Source organism: Notechis scutatus, chromosome 3 (assembly GCF_049901735.1).
Source record: "Notechis scutatus isolate UNSWTSFEM ecotype Mainland chromosome 3, rNotScu1.2, whole genome shotgun sequence".
Classification (NCBI taxonomy): Eukaryota; Metazoa; Chordata; class Lepidosauria; order Squamata; family Elapidae; genus Notechis; species Notechis scutatus.
Window position 1 is genome coordinate 23,308,103 of NC_142011.1, and position 18,976 is coordinate 23,327,078.

The 18,976-nt window shown below is 38.0% G+C and overlaps 1 protein-coding gene across 1 annotated transcript in view; it reads left to right on the forward strand.

Moving 5' to 3' along the window:
• Positions 1 to 9,947, forward strand: part of KCNB1 (potassium voltage-gated channel subfamily B member 1) — a 209,014-nt gene extending 199,067 nt beyond the window's left edge. Inside the window, exon 3 of the mRNA XM_026664867.2 lies at positions 3,337 to 9,947. Within this exon, the coding sequence (XP_026520652.1) occupies positions 3,337 to 5,376 (2,040 nt within the window). The 3' untranslated portion in view covers positions 5,377 to 9,947. The remainder of the gene's footprint in view (positions 1 to 3,336) is intronic.
• Positions 9,948 to 18,976: the final 9,029 nt, after the last annotated feature.

The window sequence follows — 18,976 nt, forward strand, 5'->3', positions numbered from 1 at the left end:
AAGATGTTCTTGGTGGCCACACTTAACAGATTGTTCTCACTGTCAGAAAGTTTCTCCTTATTTCCAGGTTAAATCTCTCCTTGTTCAGTTTCCATCGATTATTCCTTGTCTGGCCTTCAGGCACTTTAGAAAATAGCTTGACCCCTTCCTCCCTGTGGCAGCCCCTCAAATATTGGAAGACTGCTATCATGTCTCCCCTGGTCCTTCTCTTCACTAGACTAGCCATGCCCAGTTCCTGTAACCATTCTTCATATGTTTTAGTCTCCAGTCCCCTAATCATCCTGGTTGCTCTTCTCTGTACGTTTTCTAGAGTCTCAACATCTTTTTTATAATGTGGTGAACAAAACTGAATGCAGTACTCTAGGTGTGGTCTTACTAAGGCTTTATAGAGTGGTATTAGTACCTCCCTTGATCTTGATTGTATCCCTCTGTTAATACAATTTAGGATTACATTAGCTTTTTTGGCTGCTGCTGCGCACTGCTGGCTCATATTTAGCTGGTTGTCCACTAAGACTCCAAGATCCCTCTCACAGTTGCTGCTATTGAGCCTGGTTTCACCCAGTCTATATGTGTACTTTTGGTTTTTCTTGCCCAAGTGTAGGACTTTACTTTTCTCTACATTGAATTTCGTTTTGTTAGATATGGCCCAGTGTTCTAGTCTGTCAAGATTCATCTGGATCTTGAGCCTATCTTCTTGGGTGTTAGCTATTCCTGCCAGCTTAGTATCACCTGCAAATTTGGTAAGTCCCCCTTCTATTCCCTCATCTAAGTCGTTAATGAAGATATTGAAGAGTACTGGGCCTAAGATGGAACCTTGTGGCACCCCACTGCTTACTTCCCTCCATGTAGACTTAGACCCATTAAGACTACTCGTTGAGTATGGTTTGCCAGCCAGTTGCGAGTCCATCTAGTGGTGGTGCTATCTATTCCACTTTTTTCTAGCTTACTAAGAAGTAGGTTGTAATCTACTTTGTCTAATGCCTTGCTGAAATCTAAATATATTATATCCACAGTATTTCGCTGGTCTACTAATTTAGTCACTATGTTGAAGAATGAAATAAGATTGGTTTGGCATGATCTGTTTTAACAAACTCGTGCTGACTGCTAGTTATTACTTTACTTGTTTCTAGATGTTTCTAGATCTGTTTTTTTATTATCTTTTCCATTATCTTCCCGGTTATTGATATTAGGCTGATTGGTCTATAGTTTCCTGGGTCTGTTTTTTTCCCTTTTTTCCTTCATAATCCTTCCCAGATTATGAAATGAGTTGTCCTCTTTCACTCTTAATTCCACTGTTTGGTGAAAAATTGTTTCATCCAGCTTTTATCTGATCAAGCAGATGATGTACAATGTGCTGGGCCATAGCACTTGGCTTTGATTGTGTTTTGTATGTTATTTTGCATTGCTGTTTTATTAGGTGGCTGATATTTTACATCACACATTACAGTTTTATTATCTGTTTCTAGTATTTTTGAAGGATGTAAGCCATTTGAGTGGAGTATAAATCCCTGGAGAGAAACATATGCAGTGACTGTATAATAAGGCATTGGTGTCGTGCATACCATTCACCTTTGAAGCAAACTTGGCTTGTTGTAAGAAAAAGTACTTTTTAGACTTTAACGTTGTGAAAATATGCTGTCATGCCTTTTAAAGTAAATTGAGGAGATAAAGCTGCCCCTAAGCAAAGAAAATACAGATGTAGCTGCTTATTCACAGGCACTTAACGTTTTCTCATCTCAAAAGCTAGGCAAGATAAGGCATGATTGATACTTAGATGTAAGAAGGCCTGGGAATCAAGAACTGTGGAGCTGAAAGAGACTCTAGAAGTCAGTACAACTATTTGGTTTGTTTATTTATTTATTTATTTATTTAGAAATTTATATGGCTGTCCTTAAATAAGTAATGGATGGCTAATAACCAATACAAAAAAAAAACCAATATATAAACCCAAAAATACTATTCCAAAACATCATTATACAATGACCAAGGGTCTGTACAACACAAGAACATACATACTGGGTTCCACTAACATCCTGCTTTGGGGAAAATCAGTTCTTAGATGAATGGGATTGATTAAACCAAGTTGATATACAGAGATATAATATATATTGTTACTTTATATATTGATACGTTATTAGAACAACTCCACTGATTTGCAATGGGAAATTATCTTTCTCTTGACACCTGGTGTTCACAAGCTGTCCCCTCTTCTTGATTTATGTGAGATGTTTTCATGTTTTATTGCTTTATTTCTCCCTTTTGATTTCCAAAGGAACAGATGCAGGAAATAATCTGAGCTGCATTAGCTATAGTAACTTGAGATCCTTTACCTATGAATATGTATACTTCCATCCTCTGTTACTTATGCATTACAGGTAGTCCTCGACTTATGACCACAATTGAGCCCAGAATTTATATTGCTAAGTGAGAAATTGGTTAAGTGAGTTTTGCCCCGTTTTACAACTTTTCTTGCCAGATTTGTTAAGTGTATCATTGCAGTTATTAAATTAGTAACATGATTGTTAAGTGAATCTGGTTTCCCCATTGACTTTGCTTGTCAGAAATTTGCAAAAGATGATCATATGTCCCTGGGACACTGCAACAGACATTAATATAAACCGGCTGTCAAGCATCCAAATGTAAATCCCATGACCATGGGGATGCTTCAGATAAGTGTGAAAAATGGTCATAAGTCTTTTTTTTTCAGTGTCATTGTAACTTCGTATGATCACTAAATGAATTGTTGTAAGTTGAAGACTACCTGTAGTGTCTCCTGCCTTTCTGAGATATATAAACATCTTCATTGGGAGAAGTGTCAATATTCTTTAGGGGGACTTAGAAGAGACTGGACAGTCAAGGTCCCTTCCAGCTTTATTCTGAATCTAATTCTGAAGAGTTCCATCAGCAGTTTAAGAAACCCTGCAGTAAGCCTTGATGATTTGCTTTGGGCCCTGTGTTTAATTTCACATTGGTCCTAATCAGTGGTGGGATTCAAATTTTTTTACTACTGGTTCTGTGGGTGTGGCTTGGTGGGCGTCGCAGGGGAAGGATACTGTAAAATCTCCAGTCAGAGGTGGGATTTGCTGGTTCTCCGAACTACTCAAAATTTCTACTACCAGTTCTCCAGAACTGTTCAGAACCTGCTGAATACCACCTCTGGTCCTAATGCTGGATGAAAAGACAGGCCTTCCCAGGCTTCTTACCATATTTCACGGACCCATCCTTCCTTCATCGATTTGTATGAAGCCATTTTTTTTTCTTTTAAAAAACATAGCAAATGTAAGATGCCTTGTGATTTCTTTGTGGTATTGACTACTTTTCTTCTTTCTTTTGCAGATTTTGGCCATTATTTCCATCATGTTCATTGTGCTCTCTACAATTGCCTTGTCTCTAAATACTCTTCCTGAGCTTCAGGATACAGATGAGTATGGAAATCCTACAGATAACCCGCAGCTAGCTCACGTAGAGGCCGTGTGCATTGCATGGTTTACAATGGAATATCTCTTGCGTTTCCTCTCTTCTCCTAAGAAATGGAAATTTTTCAAAGGGCCCCTGAATGCCATTGACTTGCTAGCAATCTTGCCCTATTATGTCACCATCTTCCTCACAGAATCCAACAAAAGTGTACTTCAATTCCAAAATGTCCGGAGGGTAGTCCAGATATTTCGTATCATGAGGATACTCCGTATTCTAAAGTTGGCCAGGCATTCAACTGGTTTGCAATCTCTGGGGTTTACATTGAGGAGAAGCTACAACGAACTTGGATTACTTATTTTGTTTTTGGCCATGGGCATTATGATCTTTTCAAGCTTAGTGTTTTTCGCAGAAAAAGATGAGGAAGATACAAAATTCAAGAGCATACCAGCATCGTTCTGGTGGGCAACAATAACCATGACAACCGTTGGTTACGGAGATATCTACCCTAAGACTCTTTTAGGTAAGATAGTTGGTGGCTTATGCTGTATTGCTGGAGTCTTAGTGATTGCCCTTCCAATCCCAATCATTGTAAATAACTTTTCAGAGTTCTACAAAGAACAGAAGAGGCAGGAAAAAGCCATTAAGCGTAGGGAAGCCCTTGAAAGAGCCAAAAGGAACGGAAGCATCGTGTCCATGAACATGAAGGATGCTTTTGCACGTAGTATAGAATTGATGGACATCGTTGTTGAAAAGAAGGGAGAAAATGCAGGAAAAAAGGATAAAGTTCAGGACAATCATTTATCCCCAAGCAAATGGAAATGGACCAAAAGATCAATCTCTGAAACTAGCTCCAATAAATCCTTGGAGACAAAGGAACAAGGATCACCTGAAAAAGCTAGGTCTTCCTCTAGCCCTCAGCATCTGAATGTTCAGCAACTGGAAGACATGTACAACAAAATGACTAAAGCTCAGTCACAGCCAAACCTCAATTTAAAGGAGACAGCTCAACCCAGCAAGCAAAAAGAAGAACTAGAAATGGAGGCCATTCCTGGCCCAATGGTCCCTTTGTTGACTACTCGGGCAGATGGAATAATTGACATGCGGAGCATGTCGAGCATTGACAGTTACATAAGCTGCATGACTGAATTTCCCGAAGCTGGGAGATACTCTCATAGCCCACTGACATCACTGACCAGCAAAGGTGGAAAGCTTCCCCTTCACGACCCATATAGACTGGAAGGAAGTGGGTCCAAATTCATGGAAATAAAACCAAATCTGGAAAGTGGCCATTGCTCTACCTTTTTCATAGAGAGCCCCAAAAGTTCAATAAAACTCATTAACCCTCTAAAATTGAGGTCTCTGAAGGTTAATTTTATGGAAGAGGATGCTGTAGGGTCAGCAGCTCCAAATGTCCTAAGAATATACCCTGATACCATCAAGAACAGGGGAGCTACAGGTGCTGCCACAGATAGTTCTGGCTATTCTGATCGGTCTCTGATGAGTCCAGAAACTTCTGTTTATACGACTGCAAGTGCTAGAACCCCTACAAAGTCACCTGAGAAGCAGGCACCGATTGTTCTTAACTTCCATGATGCTGGCATTCATAAATTTATTGATGCTGACACAGATGATGAAGGTCAGTTGCTCTATGACTCAAGTCCTCCAAAAGCCTCTTCAGGACATACTAGCCCCAAATACAGCATTTCTCAAAGAGGCTATATAAGGCAACGAGATAACATTTGTAAAACAGAGAAGGACCATTTAGCAACTGCTGCTTTGTCCTCTACACCCAAGCTTTTAGGGCAAAATTGCCTTTATTCCATGGAAAATATCACTGGAAGAACCCATGGTAACCAGGAAACTATCAAATTAGGCAACCATATTTCACCTGAGGTTCACATATTACCAGGTGGTGGTGGAGGAGGAGGACATATTAACAAACATGATCAAAATATCTGATCAAAACTGCAGAATGTTGGCTAACAACTGACAGGAATGCCTTTGCACCCAACACACAAAGAAAAGATTCTGCATGGCATGAACTTTTGACTGATCAAGCCACCTGTTTTCTAAAAATCAGAAGGATGTCTTGAAATGGGATTAAGGATAATACCTCCTCTGAATTTACTCCAAATTCCAACTCCAACCACACGACAGTCATTAAGTAAAATGAAGTTTGTGCACCTCTTGATCATAAATTGATCACCTTTCAACTTCCTTTCCAGAAGTCAGTGTGACCAATTCTTCCATTCATTCACTCCTTTAACATATAGACCTCTTTTATGGCAATACCAGTCTCTGAATTGCATTGTCATCTTAAAGTGATCTAGACATCTATAGTCAAATACTGGAACAAATGGTAGATGTGATCAGAAACGCAACACTTTATGCTTAAAGGTAACTATCCCAAACATCCCCCTCCATGCCTTTTCCTCTGATGAATATAAGGTCTGGAGACGAACAGGGCTCGAGTAGGCTTATTAAATCACAAATGCAGTGAATTGAGAAATAAACTTTTAAACATTTCTCTCTGTATTTCTAGACGCATTGAAATCTATTTTTTTATTTTAAAAAAAAAATCAGCAGGGTGAGTTGCACCACTTGTTCTAAACCCAAAATATCCCTTCAAAGTTATATGTAAAAAAAAAACTGACTCTGCTAAAAAGTCATACTAAAATCCGAGATCAGGGATGCAGTTTTTAACTTGGGATTAGGAAGATAGTTTTCAAACTTAAATATGGTAAGATGTTTAAAAAAGAGGTTTTCATACTTTTTTATGAATGGATGTTTTTATGTATTCTTGAAAATAAATAAACCAGGTGGATCTAATCTTTTGTGTGTTGGAGAAAGGTATCCTTGGAAGGTATCACCCAAACCTCAACAGTTGGGAAATTAAAGAACAGCGGCAAAACAACAACAAAAAAAAGCCACAAATGGCAGCCTGAACCAAGAATCCATATTTGCTTTGAGAACAATTCCAGCACAAAAGAAATTAAGTAATATTGGAAAGATATTCCATTTCTTCTTCCTGAATTATTTGCACATCATTGGGAGGGGAGGGGAAGTGAGTTACACCCAACCTGTTCACTAAGCAACAAGTTTATTTCTATCACATTTTGCACTTAAATAATGTAGAATGCGAAAATATGCAAGTTATAAATATATAAATATGCAAAAAAAAAGTTATTTCCAAGGAATGATCCTCCTGCCATCTGGAGTGGTATACATCCACATAGGCACTTCTGGAATTTAACAGTAGGAAGGAGGGTATAAATAGCCAGAGAATAAAGGCCATGAACTTAACACGTTTCCATTTTATTTTGAAACAGGTCGTTTCTGACAAAAACACAAACAGCTACACCAGCTTGGATTTATAATTCCTACTATTTCCTTTCATTTTGCTGGCATTACAAAGCACTTTATGTTAATGTTGTGACAAAGGTGGAATCAAGAAGAGCAGAGAATGTATTTTTAAAACACAAGCACTTTAAAAACAAACACTCTCCTTATTTGTGCCTCGTCACATCTGTGATTTGTTACCCACCTGGTAACAAGCTGCACGATAACTGTGATGATAACACATAATGTTTGTCCTTTGTTACTGTAATATAGTGTAATATTAAGATACATGCACACCTATAAAATCTTTGAAAGCTTGACTTCTTTTTGTAGAATAGTGCACTCATTTGCAGGGGACAAGGTGATATGGGACTGGCACTTTAATTCATGGCCCTTCAGCGTTGACCATGAAGCACATATGAAAGGGTAACTCAAAGTCAATGTGGCCTGAAGCTCAGAACAGCCTAATTCAAAAAAGTATTGGAAGAAGTAAAGCATCTTTTCTTTTTTTTCGATTTCATTCCCTGAGAAAAGGCTTACAAAGATGCATTCAACTCATGACTATTGACCCATGTCAATAGATAGAAAAACTTTTTAACATAAGCTGTTTATTAAAAAGGAAGGTAGGATGATAGGCCCTAGTGGAAAAAAAGATTTTGTACCAGATTTTCAGTTTGGAGACATTATAAGTAGAGTGCACTGCACTTATCTATCATGAGTAATTACATTACAAATAACAGGACTTGGCAAACGGAAATGGATCTCTGTAAATAATGCACTGCATCCATGAAAACAACTACCCGTCACTTGTCAAAGCAGTATTTTTTTCTGGTGTCAAATAGCTGTTGGTCTTGAATGTAATTCTTGTCAATTCGAGCTGTACTGTCCTTCCACTTCTAATGCACACACCATGCACAGACAAAAGCAATAAGCACATGTTTATCTTAAAAACTGTTATGGGTTGTAACAATCCTTTGCACATGATTCTGCATGTTTCTCACATTTGTTCAATTATCCAGTTACCAAGGAAGCCCTTCCAATATTACTGTATCTATTCATTCAAATTGCCAGTAAAGTAAACTGAACAATGTCAGCCAGTAAAAGTGTTCATTCCATGCAAACAAATTAAACCAAAGGGACATATGCCTACAACCCCCCCTCCCAAGAAAATAGCATTCTGGAAAGTTACAGATTGTTATCTATAGGGTGAATTCAAGATACTATAACTAATATAAAAATATGTGGGAGCCCTGAATTGTCATTCAAAACAATAATGTACCAAATAAGTTTTGCACACAATATTGCAAAGATGGTCTTTAATGCAACTGCTAAGTCCCAGTAACTCACTGGGCTTACTGGTTGACAATGTGTTTCAGACTCAACACTAGATGTTATTATTGTAAGGGCAAAAAGGAATTACTTTAGCAACAGTACTGTGAAATTGAGGGATACTTTAAACTTCATTAATATTCAGAATTTGCCAGACTGTGTGGCTTGACACAGAAAATGAGTCTAGATTAATGCATGCTGGCTGGAGAATCCTGGGAGTTGAAGTCCACAGGTCTGAAAGTTGCTGGGGTTGAGAGATGTTAATCTAGACGAAAGATACCTCAATTGTAGCCTGCTGATTTGTTAGGATATACATCTCCACTGGCCACTATCTGAGAATTGTGGGCCTTATGATCCCAACATACCTGATATGCATCAGGCTGGGGAAGGCGGACATATTCTGAAATCAAACAGGAAAAGGACGCTGATCATAAAGCCTCTGCTTTAAAGAGGAAATAAGATTAAAATAAACTCAGATATATTCATACATATATGATTTCATGTAAGATACATTATTATTTAAACTTCCCCAACCATTTGCCTCCAGGTATTGAAGCTGAAACATCCAAGATTTCCAGCCAGCATGGATTGGCAGATTATACAAAACTGCTCTATGGAAGCATGATATGTGGAGCTTTTTGGTCTCTTTATTAAATATCAAAAATTTTAATATTCCTCTTCATGTTTGTTTCTTAGTTATCTCCTTTTTGTACCTTGGAATTCCAAGCTTGCCTTTTTTTTTTCTATTGATGCTTAAGTTCTACACAAACTAGAATAAAAAGAAGCAAGCTAGTCTTGTACAGCCCAATTCCCCTCACTAGCTCACTAGTTTGTTACAGGTTTTGTGTCATGTCCATCATCAGCACAAATGGTAAATAAAAGTAAATAAATAAATTTGAAAAAAAAAATCAGGGAAAATATTTTTATTTCAAAGAATGAATCAATAGAAAGCTCTGTGTGATATATTTTAAAACAGACTCTTCGTTTAGAAGAAACCTTTCAAAGAAATTAACATTTTTTCCTATCAAGAAAGCAAGTGCATGTAAAAATAACCATTTAGATAAATTATCTAGCAATCTCAGTTCAAAAGTATTCATTTGAAGCATGGAGGACAATCAATAACCGTATTTAAAAACAAATCTAAAAATAATCAACTGGTGCAACTCTCCTTGTACCCAAAAATCGCCCCCTCTTTTTTGCCTTGCATTGGCAAATGAGAAACAAATCTTTCATGTATTTAGCCATGTATTGGGTCGCTTTTGACGGATGTTTCAAAAGAATCACAAAACGTGTATCTTTGAGTGTGAATTGACAAAGTCCGAGGGATTTCTGATAGGGGTTAATTAAAACTGCATTTCCTTTGTGTTTGTGAAAGGGTAATCTATTCTTGTTTTGTCTCCAATGATTGAAGTGCATATGTCCAAGGCAAGCCCCACTGAATGACTGGGAATGGCACAAATCACAATGGTGCTCTTGCACATACCCGCCATTCATTTCTGTGCAGCTTGCACTGGGAACTCAGTGAATTATGCTCCTGTGTCTAACTGAAAGTTAAGCTGTATATACAGAACATGAGCAGACATGTAAACACTGGGTAGTGTGTTCTGCACTGAAATGCATTTGAAATCCAAAGTCTGTGTTCATGAATTGAACTGAAGTCTGTATTCATGATGGGGAAAAATCCAGGACTTTGAAAAACCATAGCACAACTTTACATAAGCTTTTAAATGATAGCTCATAGTCAACTCTATTGCCAATCCCTCCCAGGTTGATTTCCATTGGCAGGAGGAGAGAAGAAGTAAAAAAAAGAACAAATATTCATTGTGGTAGAGCTCGTACTAAGATTTTCAAGCTTAGAGTTTTTTTAAAAAAATACAAGCAGAAGTCTCCTGTAGCATACTACTTACAAAATTGTAGAATGTCAAACTATTGTTGTTAGGCTGAGAGCTTTTACTTAGAATTGGGGTGGTTCCAAATTCAAATACCCAAATTTTCAAACTTTTAATCATTCAGTAATATGAGAACAATCACTCTCTCCCAAACTAATTTGCCTAACATGATTGCTGTCAGAATAACATGAAGGAAAAATAATATATACCAGCTTGAAAAAAGTGAAACATAAGTCTAAGATTCTGATTTAACTCCCCACATGTTATTGTTATAGGATTATATCTAGATGGCTATTCAAATGAAATGATTGGAAACACTAGGATTCAGTGGGATCTTGGCCAACAGCTCTCTGGTGAACCTTCTCAATGGCTTCCTAATGGATTCACCTCAGCAAAGTATGGCTGAACATAGCTGCCATTTAGAGTTTTCATTCTGCCTTGATGAAGTATTATTCTTGGGAATTCCTAGAAACTAAGGTGAAAGCCCTTTCTAAGCTACATTTTTTAATTTCCCGCAATGCCTCAGAGTGGTAGCATTGTGGGAAAACTAAAATGGCAGCTAAGTTCAGCCTCTTCGACTATTTGAGGTAGGGATTGAAACTGAGTACCAAACAGGCATTACTGATAGAATGTATTAGGACGCTTGAGGTTCCAGGAAATGCTGGATGTCCATGATAGCCCTGGAAATGATGCAACTAACAAGACATAAGCCTTTAGAACTTCGCATCTCCTAGCTATGAAGGTGAGGAGATGGGCAAAAAAAGAAAATCCATCTTAATAGCTGGGAAGAGTGGTGCAAAGTGGAATATATTTTCTTGGAAAGAATAATTGGTATGGCAAGAGGTTGATAGGCTTTCCTTAATCCAATCGATCTGAATAACAGGGAGAGGGGAATATTACATAAACGCTTGCGGTTTGTTCAGCTATGTATTTAATTGTGCATCCTGTATCAAATAAAGAAGAAAATGAATTACTGTTTCTCCAACAGTATGGCCTAATGCCTCTTGCCAGCTTTTACCTGCTTTTTACAGAGCTGAAACCAACCTTTTAGTTCTATGGACTGAAGGAATGGCTGCGGACTTTGCAGTTATTGGCAGGCGATGTTCTCTCTTCTTGCTTTTGCTTTTCAATGAGAAAAAGCAACTGTAATTGTGAGTGTGATTGATTTCTCAGTGCCTTTTCTAAGCACATTTCAGGAAAATGAAGAGTAATGTAGCCAGTTGGATGAATATCCACTTTCAAAAAAAAAAAAAAAAAGAATAATCAGTTGCTGCAGAAGGAGCAAAAGATGAGCCCCATGGGATATAGGTTTCCTCTCTGAAAACTACAAAGCAAATGCATTTTTCCTGTACTTAACACGCTGCCTGTAATCCAGTGTGACGTGTTTCCTTAGCTGCTGTTGCTAAAAATGGAAGCACTTTCTTCCCTATCCAGCTAACAAGTTACAATATTTCTAAGCAAAATGGTATTCTGTTTTGTTTTGTTTTGTTTTGTTTTGTTTAAAATGTAATGCATTGATTCTCTTTATACCTATTATTGTGTATTTATGTCTTGATAGGACAATAATTGGTACTAACTTATGATTCGTAGCAGGGTATTTCAGGCTCAAGTGGCTGGTACTAAAGTCACATTTTCTTGACTTGATATGCTTGGTGTGATATTTGGTCAGTTGGATTATCTTCCAAAGCACCCAAACCATATTTTTAACAGAGTTGCCGAATAAAGCAACCGTAATGTTCATTGTGGGACACGGCTACTGTATATGCACTGTATATGGCAGAGGGTGAATTCACAAATTTGTTCTTAACCCACTGGGCTCACTGTATTTTGGCTTTTTTCCATTGCTAAAGCATGGTTAACCACAGAATAACACATTGGAAGGGACCTTGGAGGTTTCCTAGTCCAATCACTTGCACAAGCAGGAAACCCTATACCAGGGCTGTCAAATTCACTGCCCATGGGCCAGATGTGTCATGCGCTGGCCATGCCTACGCCTGGTTTAGCAAAGGGGGGAAAAGTCATGATACATCATGTGATAATGCTGTGATGACACAAGTTTGACACCCCTGCCCTATACCATTCCAGACAAGTGGCTGGAATGGTATACCATCCCAGAATGTAATGGTAATGGTATAGAGACCCTGTTGAACTTGTAAGAGGAGGAAGTGTTCCACAGTTGCAACCTCTCCCATCAGTTTCCTCTAGAAAGGCCCAATAGCTAAATTTAATCTCCTTGTTTGAATGCATTGCAGGAGCCCTTGAAATCAGCAGATGTAGAAGGAAATGCAATGTCTTAAATTAAGCCACTTGTCTGGAACGGTATAGTATGAATCCCATACTTAATGTACAAGCAGATAACTACCAAGAGTCCAGAAAGTTTGGGAATCCTGCTCCTTGATTTTAGAAAAAGTGATACGGCAGTAGGTTAGAAAGGGATCAAGAGAACACAGAAACTGGACAGGTCTCTTTGTTCTATATACCGACTGGGACATAGATGGGCACGCTATTTTCCAGTCAAAAATCATATCATTTGTTTCTGAGCTTATTTCTATTTTTTAAGTTCCTTTTTCAAGATTGGCTTTCTGAACACACCAGATTGCATTAGAAATGCAGACTTAACCATCCATAGAATAGTAAGACAGTTTTAAATAGTTTTCAACTGGTTTTAATTAAATTTTTGAAGTCTTGTACTTTTAGCATAAAAGTTAAAAAAAGATATAATCATTCTTTACTGCTATGGGAACCTTAATTTTGTACATGTAGAATTTAAGATAAGATCATCACAAATGGTCATGCTGTACTGCACCAGCATGTAGAAGAAAACTTGTCATGGTATTTGGGAAACTCCTTGAAAATTGGGTGGAATTATAATAAGAATTAATACTCTTTAACCTTGCCACATATGCTTTACTTGTTTCTTTATGTAAGTCCATTCCAACTATCTTGAAAATTTCCCTCCAACATTTATACCAGTGTTTCTCAACTTTGGCAACATTAAAATATGTGGATTTCAACTTCCAGAATTCTCCAGCTAGCAACTCCAATTTTGGGAACTGAAGTCCACATATGTTAAAGTTGCCAAGGTTGAGAATCACCTATACAGTAAAACATAGGACTTACAAAAGATGGTCCCACTTACCCGATAATTTCCATTTCTCTGCTTCTTGGAGGAGAACAGGAGCAAAGATGATAAATGCCAGAATAATAACACAAGAAGAGTAGAACTGGATACATTAACAAGCTCAATAGTCCTGTTACTTCCTAAATGTTGGAATTTAAGACATGCTACTTAGGAATCATGAGAAGTTGTATAGCCATCACTGTGGGAAGAGGGCCATGTTAGACTCTGGTGGGGGGAAAAATCAAAAGATACACCCTTTTAATAAGATGGTTAGTTGGAAAAGTTGCTATCAGCATTAGTAGCTGTTGAAAGTCTGATTCTCCATGAAAATGCCTATCCCCTTTTAAAACCATCTAAATTGGCTGCTACTGCTACAACATAATTTTAAATATGCTTTGTGTTCCAAATCTCCCTGCATTTATTTTCATGAATGTTCCCATGGACACTTCTCTTTCCATGTTATCTGTGCAATGCGCAAGGACTGAGATGGTCCTTGACTTACAACCACAATTTGGACCAGAATTTCCATTGTTGAATAAGACAGTTATTGAGTTGCAACCAATTTTACTTTTTTTTTTTTTTTGCAATGGTTATTAAGCAACTCGCAACAGTTGTTAAGTGCATCATGTGGACATTAAGCAAATCCAGCTTCCCCCATTAATTTTGCTGTTGGAAGCCAGCTGGGAAGGTTACAAAAGGTGATCACATGAATCCTGGACACTGCAACTGTCATAAATACATGCCAGTTGTCAAGCATCAAAATTTTAAGCTTGTGGTCTTGGGGATGTTTCAACAGTTGTAAGAGGGAAGGCCTGTCATAATTTTGTGCTGGTACTCGTTGTTGGTTTGGTGCTCAGTGCACAAGCTAGAACGTGTCAGTGTCATCTGCCTTGTGACTCACATTATTCCTTATGGAAAAAAATACGTTTGGTACTCATCATTTTTGGTACCCATTGCATCTCCCAGAACCTATTAATGATGAGTACCAAAGTACCACTGTATCTTTCTGTGTGTATGTACACACTTGTTGAGACATTGTTATTATTAAATTGTAAACTATTAACAGTCTGGGTGGGGTATAATCATGACTGTGTCACAATGGGCACATTATTAAAAGAACATCAGAAGCACCTACTAATTACCAGAGACCTATGACTAATTATCATACATGTTGCCAATCATAAAGCTAGTTCTACAAGGCAGGATTTTTTAAATATGAATATGTGGCTCAGCCTGGGTTGAGGTTATAAATAAATTTTAACCCTTCCTCTGTTGGACAGAGCTGCAGGTTCTATCATGAATACCCATTTTCTACAAATGAGATCTTTTCTCCCAAAGCCAAGTGTTATGAGCTGCCCAAAGTTACTTAAGATGGCCACATCCATCTTTTACGTACATATATAAATATATATATAAGGAGGTAATGGGACTGCAACATTCCTGTTTGGTACAGAAACATCTTTCTATATCCATAGGGATGCTCAGCTCTCCTACTACAAAATGAATTTGACCTAATGTACCTAAACCTCTGGCCCATTCAGAATGTTTCAGTGCCAGGGGCAAATACAGTAATACGTGTTGCCTTGAAAACAGAAACTTTTGTTATCTGGCCTGGCTGAGGTTACATGAATTTTTTGACCTGGGATCCTTGTGCAGATATGGGCCGGTCCCTAACAACAAAAGCGTGTGATTGACAAAGCAACAGAAATCTATGATGACACCCTTGGGAACTTCTGTACCTTTGCACAGCTTTACTGTAGCTCAGTCACAAATTGGCTCAAGCATAAGACAATTCCATGGACAGGCAGGTTGTATCATTTGCACAAGTACTAAGAAGTTGGGTTTAGTTTCAGTTCCTTGGTAGCATAGTGGTCTTACTTCCAGGATTGCAGGATCTTTTGCTAAGCCTCCTCAACCTTCCTCTCTTAGTGAAGCAGAATCAGAAAAGTTAGCCGTTGAGTGGCTTATACCAGAATTCCTCAACTTTTCCAGGTTGGCGGCCCAGAGCAAGGGGGGAGGGGGGAAAGAGGGTCTAGTTTTGTGGGAAGGGCAGACACGTGCATGAGTGCTTGGGATGCTCACACAAGTGTGGTCTGAAGAGCCCAGGACACTCATGCAAGTGAGTCCCCAAGCGCCTCTGACACTCGTGCAAGTGGGGTCGAGAGCATTTGCACAGCCCCAGATATCCACTCACATGGCCCGGTTGCAAATAGGCCATGGTCCAGAAGTGGACCGTGACTCACGGGTTGGGGGCCCCTGGCTTATACTGTTTTGCAACTTTGATTTTCTTTTATAGAAAGCCAATGTGATTATTTCAGCCTTCAGTAAGTTAATAGTATATTTAAAAACAATTGTCCAATGAACAATTTTTAAAAATGTGCCCCAAGGGTAGTTCCAAATTGTAAGGGGAAAGCAGAAACAGAAGTACATACTGGGACATTTCAGCAAATTGCAGAAAAGAAAGCAGGAATTTCTAAGGCTGGACTTGTACAAACCAGTCTGCTAAATTGTATACAGATTCTTTCTAGTTGTAGCCCATCCTCTCAAAAGGCAATGCATCAAAAGAGTTTAAAATCTTTGAGCATTAACAACTCCCATGTGTGTGGGAGGAAATAGGATATCATTAGCCATATACTAGTGCACTTAGAGTATTACTTTTTAAATATTTATTTTTGGTAACTTTAATTTAAACTTTACTTGATGAAGTTTATTGACCTCTCCTGTTGTTTCTGTAAAAAAAAAAAAAGAAACTTTTAAAAATTGTCTTTATATGCATGTAGTGCTATGAAACTGTGATCCTTGTGTGACATTCAAAAATTGTATTGTCTTGTAAAATAATGTCTAAAATGTCTACAGATTTTAAAGCAATGGACCCTCCCTTCAGATGACAGAAATAAAAAATATGATTATTAAAATGAACACGGGTTCATGTCATATTTATTTCCCAATGCACATTTGTTTCTACATACATTTAATTATTCCAAAGGAAACTTGCCCTGGCCCAGTGGCTCAAAACAACAGCTACAAAAAGTATGCTTTTGAATGCCAAATATTAAAAACCATAAACAAGTATATAAACATGAACGTAGGCTATCATTTAAACAAATGAATGTCCCCTAGTTTTTTTCTACTTTTTCCCAAAGGAACTCAGAATTTTATTTCCATCACATCATTAGATAAGCACATTGATAGTTTGAATATAAAAATATTATGCAAGAAATGTAATCTTCTTAAGCAGTTCACCGAGCAGTTTTCCCAATTTATGAAAGATACAACCCCCTTATGTTCAAAGTATGCATAAGTGCGAAGGACAACAAGAATAGAGAGTTGTCTGTGCCCTGTACCCTATGGGATTCTCCAGTGTCACCCAGTTGGCAGGTGTTATTAAGATATTAGCCTAAGAGAATATACAGCTCAACGTGCCTTTGATTTATAGGCATTATCCACACAATGGCTATAGGTTATATGAGGGGATGCTTGGGGTCTACCCATTCAATAGTGCTAGAACACTCTTCTGGTTGTATTAAACTCAACACCAACAATGAATTTAATAGATTTTAATAATGCTATATAATATTATTTACCCTTTGTTATTACTAAGATATAATTTCAATTTATCAACCAATCAATTTTGATCACCATACTACAAAAAAGATGTTGAGACTTTGGAAAAAGTTCAGAGAAGAGCAATAGCACTTAGGCTTATATACCACTTCACAGTGCTTTACAGCCTTCTCTAAGTGGTTTACAGAGTCAGAATATTGCCCCCAACAATTTGGGTCCCCATCTTACCCACCTCGGTAGAATGGAAGGTTGAGTCCACCTTGAGCTTGGTGAGATTTGAACTGCCAAATTGCAGTCAGCTGGCAGTCAGCAGAAGTAGCCTACAATACTGCATTCTAACCACTGCACAACCATGGCAGTTTTGGCAGGCCTGGAGACTAAAACATATGAAGAACGGCTGCAGAATTTGGGTTTGGCTAGTCTTAAAAAAAAAAGAAGAAGAATTAGGGGTGACAATAGCAATATTCCAATATTTGAATATTTGCCTCAAAGAAAATGGGGTCAAATTATTCTCCAAAGCACCAGAGGGCAGGACAAGAAACAATGGTTGGAAACGAATCAAAGAGAGAAGCAACAATAAACTAGTGGAACAGCTTGCCTTCAGAAATTGTGGGCGCTCCATCACTGGATGTTTTTAAGAAGATGCTAGACAGTCACTTATCTGAAACAGTATAGATTCTCCTGCTTGAGCAGGGGCTAGACTAGAAGACCTCAAGGTCCCTTCCAGCTCATTCTATTCTATTCTACTTTCTGGGGCTGTTGGATTAAATAATGAAATAACAAGAAAAACCATGTTCATCAATTTCTCAACGAGGGTTGATAGAGTGAGGTAAACAGTACAGGTAGTCCTCAATTTGCCACCACAGTTGAGCCCAAAATTTCTGTGGTTAAGTGAAACATTTGTCAAGTGAGTTTTGCCCAGTTTTACGACCTTTCTTGCCACAGTTGTTAAGTGAGTCACTACAGTTGATAAATTAGTAACACAGTTGTTAAGTGAATCTGGCTTCCCCATTGACTTCGCTTGTCAGAAGGTCGCAAAAGGAGATCACATGACACACACACCCCCAGGGACACAGTAATGGTCATAAATAGGAACCAGTTGCTAAGCATCTAAAATTTTGATGACATGATCATGGGGATGATGCAAAGGTGGTAACTTTATGAAAAAACTCACTTTTTTTCAGTACTGTTGTAACTTTGAATGATCACTAAATGAGCTGTTGTAAATTGAGAACTACTTCTATGTGAGATTACAATAGGCATAACTCCTTAGTCCATCTGACAGAGCAGAACTGAGCACTTCATGGCATTCCAGAAGGTTACAAAATCAGTGTTGAGGATGTTAGGACTTGGAATACTTTACCATCTGGATTGGCATAAGTAAAACTATATGAGTAACAGGCCTTTCTTCATTTCATTTCTCTAGAAGTGTTCGGTCTTCCTTGTCGAATAGCTTTCTTTTCTCTGCAGACAAAAGAATGGCATATCCACACAAAGGAACAATTCTTATATTTGCAAAGCAGCCATTACACTTCTAAATTAAAATTGCATGCCTGTATAGCTTTTACGAGCTTTTATCCACTTCATTGAAAATGAACTAAAGGAGCTTTATTCACCTTGTATTATTTCTGATCCGAATAATATAAGATCATATATCTCTGAAACTGCTTAGGAAAATATTGCAGTACATGAAGTAAACACAAAATATTAAGATGTTCTCATCAAGTGGCAAACCAATTCTGACCATATTTTAAGATACACAAAGCAACTGAATTTGCAAAACATTTTACAGCTCTTGGAATAAACATACAAGAATTAAAAAGAGAACCCAGAGGAAAAGTTCTAATAACCTGATAAATATCTGTGTGCCGTATTTGTTAAAGAGGTGAAGTTTATCTTGTGTGTCCACCAACGTGTTCTTCGTAAGGCAATCATGGCTCCCTTCCTGAGAACATTTCAGTCATAAAAGACATCTTGCTTTGGAATGACTAACATGCATCTGAAATAGGACATGGCTTGCAAGCTATTAATGTGGTAACCTTAAACCAGTGGTGGATTCAAAAAAATTTACGACCGGTTCTGTGGGCATGGCTTGGTGGGCGTGGCAGGGGAAGGATGCTGTAAAATCTCCAGTCAGAGGTGGTATTTGCCGGTTTTCCGAACTACTCGAAATTTCCGCTACCGGTTCTCCAGAACTGGTCAGAACCTGCTGAATACCACCTCTGCCTTAAACCCCTTTTAATGTTTATTTGTTGGATTTATATCTTTTTTTTTTAATCTCATGGAGGCATACAGGTGAAACTCAAAAGATTAGACT